Here is a 7015-nt window from a genome sequence, read left to right as displayed (position 1 = left end):
TTCCATATAAACATATCCGTTTTAAATATGCTCATAGGAAGCGTATTGATGATGTTATCATGGACCAGCTCTATCAGATGGTACAAAATGCCTTGAACTGGGAAAATTGAACAATCTGCTATATTGATGTTGTCTTAGGTAGGAAAACTTAAATAACTGAAAGTTGGGTCAACATTTTCTAATCAAATTTGTAAATAAATGAGTCGGATGTTTTGATTCAAAAGTTTTCAATTTCATTTTTAGCAATTGTTGCTGATGTAAGCAATTTTGAAAAACAATTTTCGATTTTCTATTTATCTTTACCTGTTATGTAAAGTTAGTTTTCTACCTTAGTTAGTTTTTTCAAGTTTAAGGTATTTTGTACCATATGGAAAAGTTCATGTTTTAAAAAACTGAAATAGGGCTCCTAACAGTTGCGATCGCAAAAAAATTCTGGAATTTTGGACCGGGTTATTGACCTACAAAATGTAATCAATGGGTATGACCATGAAATTCCAAATTCTGTGTGGGTTGGAAAACTTTGATTTTATTTGACTGGGATCACTCATTTTCCCACTGGGCCTTAAAATCAGGCCATTTTCGGCAATTTCTTTACCGGGTCATCTGTCGGGGTGGATCTGATCGGGTCACTGTTACAGGGGTGCTAGAGACCTCAATAAAAAGGATTAAACAATGGCTCAATTTTGGTACATTTATTCATTTGACAGAAGACTTCTATTTGATGCTGGAGAATTCTATGAAAAAGTGAATTCGATTCAGGTGGGCATTTTCAAACTAATTAATATTGTTTTCTAGGCTTTCAAAAAAAAGGGAAAGTTTCAATTGAATTAATGTTAAATTTGTTATTCCTTTCATGTTGACACTAGTTTAAAAAGATCATGTACACGTCATGGGAAATTAGTTTATCCGTTTGTTTATTAATTATCTTGTCGTCACATCCAGTTGATACTAGTTGGCCACGTGCAGTGCTAGATCAAAAAATCCTTGATAATTTCATCACAATCGGGTTCTTTTCATCGTGTGATGGGAACGAATCGGCTTCATCGATCCAATTTCATCAATCTGCAAGAAAAATCCAACAAGAATCAATCACAACATTAGAATTTCAAAAGAATTATAATCACGGTTTCTACGACGTATGCAATGATACAGATTATTTAGTTCAACTTATGTCGAACTTAATCTTAGATAAAGCATATTACATGGATTCTGGAACAATGGTAAAAGAACAGAATATTATGTTTATATTAGCATATGTTCCAGATATCATGTCAATACTAATCGAACGTATAATTGGCGCGCTACATCCAATCATAGCGCGTCTCTGCTTACCACGAAATTGCGACTCAGAATATCCTAGTGTCAGTTATAATGATTACGTAATGCAATTACCAAATTTCTTAGACACCTACAGTATGAATGACGTCACTATTATTAATTTGATTGAACAAAACCAGGACATGCCATACCAAAAATATGTGAATGATTCCTTCGAGTATTTGAAATACTCTGAGAAATATTGCCTAAGAAAGAAAACATATGACTTAGATCAAATGTATGGATATAGGTTTGATAAGCTCGATGTTTTATTGGATCAAGAATTTATACCATTATTACTATCCGAAGAAGCTCGCAATTCCATCGTCGTTGTTTTCGGACCAGTAAGTTGTTTATATATTATTATTTTTAATTCAAAGTAAAATAGCCAATTTCTTAGAAAAAGAAACTTGCTCAAATTATCCTGAATTTACAAAAATCTTTCGTAATTGCAGTAATTCTTATACTATATGGCCCGGAGGAACCCTACCTTGATTTTCAGCTTATTTAGAATTGAAGTTTAATTCTCTGCAAAGTTGAACAACTGAACTGTTGTTAAATGGAATGGTTAGTTTTTGGCACATTATTTCAGTGGTACTTCAGCATTCAAATGTCAAACACCAAAGATCTTCAAAGGAGGAAGGGGGCTGTTCTTCTCTAACCATTTATACTACCGAAGGACTGAGAGATTCGAAATGCGACTTCTGACTACAAATACCTTTTAACTGTTTTTTTGTTCAGCCCAGCTGGCACACAACGTTGTTTTAACGTTCATCTAACGTTAAATGGACGCTATGAATATTATATAAACGTTGAAACAACGTTGTGTGCCAGCTGGGAGGTTACTCTTTTCCTTTTGTTTTGCCTCTTTTTTTGGTCAAGTTAATCGATATAATCTCGATCACTAATTTTGGTTTAAAAAACTTATACATTTTGAACAATTCAACAAAATTAAATAAATGAATACAATAACCTGATTAAAATCCCAAAATTAAAATTAATTTTTCAGGGTAATAATTTTCATTTTTTTTTACTAAATTATGTTGTTAAATCTTTGTTGATTTTTTAGACAAGCCAATCGACATACTTGCTAGCCAATCAGCTTATTTATAGGGATCGATCAAAGCCCATAAAAGATAGAATTATAATAATGCAAGACATCGAGCTAGGGAATGGTGGTTTTGGACAAAACAAAAACATAATCGATATGTTCTTCATCGGTCGCCAAGAGTTAAATTACGAAGAATTACCCGAATCACATTATTTAGTACAAATGAGTGCGTTCATATTAAGGAGTATCACAAAACATCTTCAAAATAATATGGGAAAGACGCAACACGGAGCTTTGAAAATGATTTACAGCGTTGGAATCTTGGGTATGTTAGACGGGGGGACTTACTTAGGTTGGAGAATGTCGTGTATGTACGAGCTGCAACTAAAGCTTGGTCAAAAAGTGCGGCAAATTTTAAAAACTTTCTTACATCTGTCACCGCTAAAAAATTTTTATTACGAAATTTCTTGACTTTTCTACGAATTAATCTTTGCAAGTTAATTCAAAAAGATAAATTAAAATTCACAACCAAGTTTGGGTAAATTTTTAAGGATAGACTTATCTAAGAATATAATTTTCAAAAAAAGTTTTTAGAAATTATTTTTTGCAATCTATTTATGAGCAGTACAAAATTTTGAATGAGTCTCAATTTTTATGTTTTTTCATAAGATTCCGTTTTGATGACGTCATCATTTTCAGGATATAATTTTTGGAAAGACCCTGACACCAAAGTGGTGGATAGGGCTAAAGTGAGCAGAATAATCAGAAGTAGCCAACGAGCCCATTTCCCCGAAATATCTGTTTCCCTTTTCCAGGAGAGAGCGTTTTTTGAAAAATGGGGAAACAGATCCGATTTTCTAGGAAAGACCTTTTTCATTAAAGCTATCTGTTTCCCCGCTCCGACGTCATCAGGGAGAAACAGATCAATATTTCTAGGAGATGACATAATAAATTGGGATACAGATAACTGTTTCCAAAATAGATGATATTGCATTGGAAACAGATTGAATTTTCTGGGGGAAAACAGATATCAATCACAAAAAGCAAGGGAAACAGATGAACATTTCCACGAGAGGGAAAACAGATATCGTATTTCTTATAAGCTTGGGAGAACATATCAAAATTTTAATTCTGAAGATTGTGAAAACAGATCAAATTTTCTAGGGAAGATACTTTGAGGTTAAAAATTTCGGTTTTGAGGAGAAACAGATCTTCATTTCTAGGAATAAGATTTTTGAAACTTTTGGCCAACAGATCAAATTTTCCAGGAAGGCTATACCTGGGAAACAGATGTTTAAAAAAAGGACCTCGCTAGATGCTTTCGAATAATACAGAAGTTCCACAACTTATTCAGGATATTTTGACTTTTGGTTGTTTTTGTAATCCTGAGAGAGACTTGGGAAGCTTGAAAACACCAATTCTTCTTTTTTAATAGGAACTAAAGATTACATTCTACCGGTGGCAGATTATCCCATGGAAGAATCTACGTTTAATTTTATCCAATGGAAAGATTTAGAACAAAATTATTTGAGAAATGCCAACTTTCAGCCTGTCTCTTGTCCAAAATCCACGTGCTTGCCAGGTAAGATTATTCACTCCCAACTTGGTTCCCATGCCAAATCTCTTTTTTCTGATTAGCGAAGAGATTAGCCATGGACCATTGAGTTTAAAAGGACATAAAAGTACTGACGAAATTTGTAAACAAACGTATGCAGCGGGATACAAAATCAAAACAAATGTCACATGTCAAAATAAAAAATGAAAACAAATATGGCTGATTTTTGATTGTTTCAATTGTTTTACAAATTTGTTTTGGACACGTGATTTTAATTGTTCTCTTTAATGACACGTAGTCCGCGCAATGTTTACATTTTACTACTTTTACATCCCTGTAAAGCTCCTAGAACCTAGAGGGCTTGACATGAAACCCTTGGATAAGAAATGAAGTTACTTACGTCCCACCTGGAACGCGTGGCCCGCATTGTTTTTAATCAAACACTGCAATTATGGTCGAAATCTATTAAGAATTAAGCTTATTTCCTCGTTTTCCGAAATTTGGAGTTCGGGCGAGAAAGTCGATTTTGGACCATCTCTTAAATTTAATCGGATATTTCAAGGCTCTATCACGAGCCTTATTGGACCATCTTTGAACTTTTGGATCCTCAGATTTTATGGTCCTTAAGTATCATGTTAAAACTCAGAGTTAAAACTCTACCCTTCCAACCTACTTTAGAGCACTTACAAATCGATTGTGGTTTCAAAACTTCCCGGTGAATTTCCCTTTTTTCTCAAATATTACGACCATGATTGTGGATTGAAAGAAAAATCTATCTTAAATTTCAAAAATGCGCCCCGGGAAAAAGGAACCACTAGATTTAGTCCGTCGTTCCAAAAGTTGCGCAAATCTCAAGTCTTTACTTTTTATCACTTGAGGAAGGTTGCTCAAATAATTTATCATTGCAAAACTTTCTCTCTAGGTTATCATTACACATACGGTCCAATCGAAACAAAATTTGCCGATGAGAGCCACAGCATGCGATGTGAGCTATGTCCAATCAACACCATCAAACTAGGATATACTGATGGCCCATGTGTGCCATGTAGAGGACATTTGAATATTGATAATGGTATGAGAACCGCATGTGTAGATCCATACACGAATGTTCCGATTCATATTGACGATCAACAATATCATATTACGATTGTTTTCTCCGCAATAGGTTGCTGTTTGAACATCTTCATCTTGATCGTCTTTGTAGTCAACCGGAAAACACCGATCGTACGCTCGTCTGATAAATCACTCTCTATTTTACATTTGACTTCCCTTCTTCTCATCTTCGTCTCTATCATTTGTCTGCGCACAATACCATATCTCAGCATCGAAATATGTAAGTACACAATTAACTCTCTCTCTCTCTCTAAGTCGAATCTTTCTGTAATTCGAACTAAATTAATATTGGTCCCCTCACACCTGGAAAGTGGCTTTAATTACTCTTTTTAGCTCAAGTCTTTCGGTAATTCGAATAAAACTTTTGGTCCCTTTAAGATCAAATTAGAGAGAGTAATAAATTAATGATAATCAAAATGTAATGTTTTTCACGGAAACACCCCTTTTTTGCTAATATAAACAAATTTCTCCAGTTTAAATTTGCCACTAAACGGAGAAACCTTTATCCCAATACCGCAATTTAGTTGTCTAAATAGTCAGGCAAATAAGTAAAGACCGGTCTCCAGTTGCGTACGCTTTTGGGGGTTAAATCCTTTTTGCTTGGAACGGTATAAAAATGTAGCGTTTGCTCAAAAAAAAAAGTTGAATGCATTGCAACTTTTTTCAATCATTCCGTCACGTCACGCCAACGGAATTGTTTCATTTTTCTTTCGACCAATAGCATGGAAGCTTTGCTCGAAAAAGTGCAATCGCAACTGGTCTTAAGTTGTAGGGAATGCGTTTAAATGATGTTCTTTATTAATTTAATTTGTACTTCCTTCCCTTCACTAGGCGTTGGTCGTAACCTAATCTACAGTATTCTGTATACTCTCCACGTGGCATGCCTGTACACGAAATCACAAAAATTAGTCATGGTATTTGCATCAAATGTTAGAATAACAGCTTCTGAAGCACGCAACACAAATGTCACTCAAATCTTCACAATCGTTATCCTGCTTTTCATAACCAATGTAGGCTTACTATCATCCTACTTTCTAAACACCCCTCAACTTGTATCAAAAAATGACCAAGTGAGCATGATTCGATACTTAAAGTGTAACACGTTATCCAATCAAAACAACTTAATCATCTTCTTAACATGCTGTCAAATGATATGTTCAGTGCAAGCTTATCGGTGTCGCGCGCTACCGGATGTTATGAATGAAGCAATGTCTTTGTTTTATTCCATTCTTGTCACATCAGTTTCATTTGGTGTTAGTTTTCCAATCTCTTATTTTCGTCAACAGCAGATTGATAAGGAGTTTCTTGGAGTTGCAGTTCTAATGATCAATTGTTTTGTCACCATTTTCTTGCTCTATGGTAAGAAATGTTACATTATGGTTTTCAAACCTCGACAAAACACGAGAAAATATTTCAACAATCATCGAATGAAACATTCTGGTGTTACTAAAGAATAAAACTCAATGACCCAAAGATTATACCTTAATTTGAATCAAGCATCATATTTTCAACGTGCGATGATTGTATAAAAGGAGCAGAAACACGTTGTGCTAACACGCGTGAAATTAAAAAAAAGTTTGAAAGATATTTAACCGTTTGGTCTTGAGGACTCCAAGTCTTAATGATAGTCGACTTCAAGATGTTTGTATTGTACATTATAAGACCATAGTATAAGAAAGCCGAAACTCTCTTATACTATGATTAGACATAATTTATGAAATATATAGGAACCAAATTATATCCTCAAATTGCTCTCATATCATATGTATGATACGAAAACTTATTGTTGTCGTGTCCTACCCGACGTTAAAATTGAAGCAATGTTTTTTATGCATTACATATAGATATAATATACAAAAGCTACATACAAAACACCCTTGTGTCACAGACCCACTGGGACTCCAGCCCCACTGGAAAGTTTCGCAAAATTTTCGTTCCCAGTGGGAAAAAAACCCTGTAATTTCAGTCACACTGGGAAA

At 34.5% G+C, this 7015-nt stretch overlaps 1 protein-coding gene across 1 annotated transcript; it reads left to right on the top strand.

Annotated features, from left to right (window-relative positions):
• Window positions 1–4854: 4854 nt before the first annotated feature.
• Window positions 4855–6568, top strand: LOC136824183 (metabotropic glutamate receptor 4-like). Its single transcript, XM_067080360.1, has 2 exons — window positions 4855–5256; window positions 5868–6568. Exons 1-2 carry the CDS (start codon window positions 4902–4904, stop codon window positions 6491–6493), a joined length of 981 nt encoding a protein of 326 aa, XP_066936461.1. The 5' UTR covers window positions 4855–4901; the 3' UTR covers window positions 6494–6568.
• Window positions 6569–7015: the final 447 nt, after the last annotated feature.

Source organism: Clytia hemisphaerica, unplaced genomic scaffold (genome assembly GCF_902728285.1).
Source record: "Clytia hemisphaerica strain Z4C2 unplaced genomic scaffold, Clytia hemisphaerica genome assembly, whole genome shotgun sequence".
Taxonomy (NCBI): Eukaryota; Metazoa; Cnidaria; class Hydrozoa; order Leptothecata; family Clytiidae; genus Clytia; species Clytia hemisphaerica.
The sequence above is the reverse complement of the archived record's forward strand: the minus strand, read 5'-3'. Positions and strand labels throughout refer to the sequence as shown.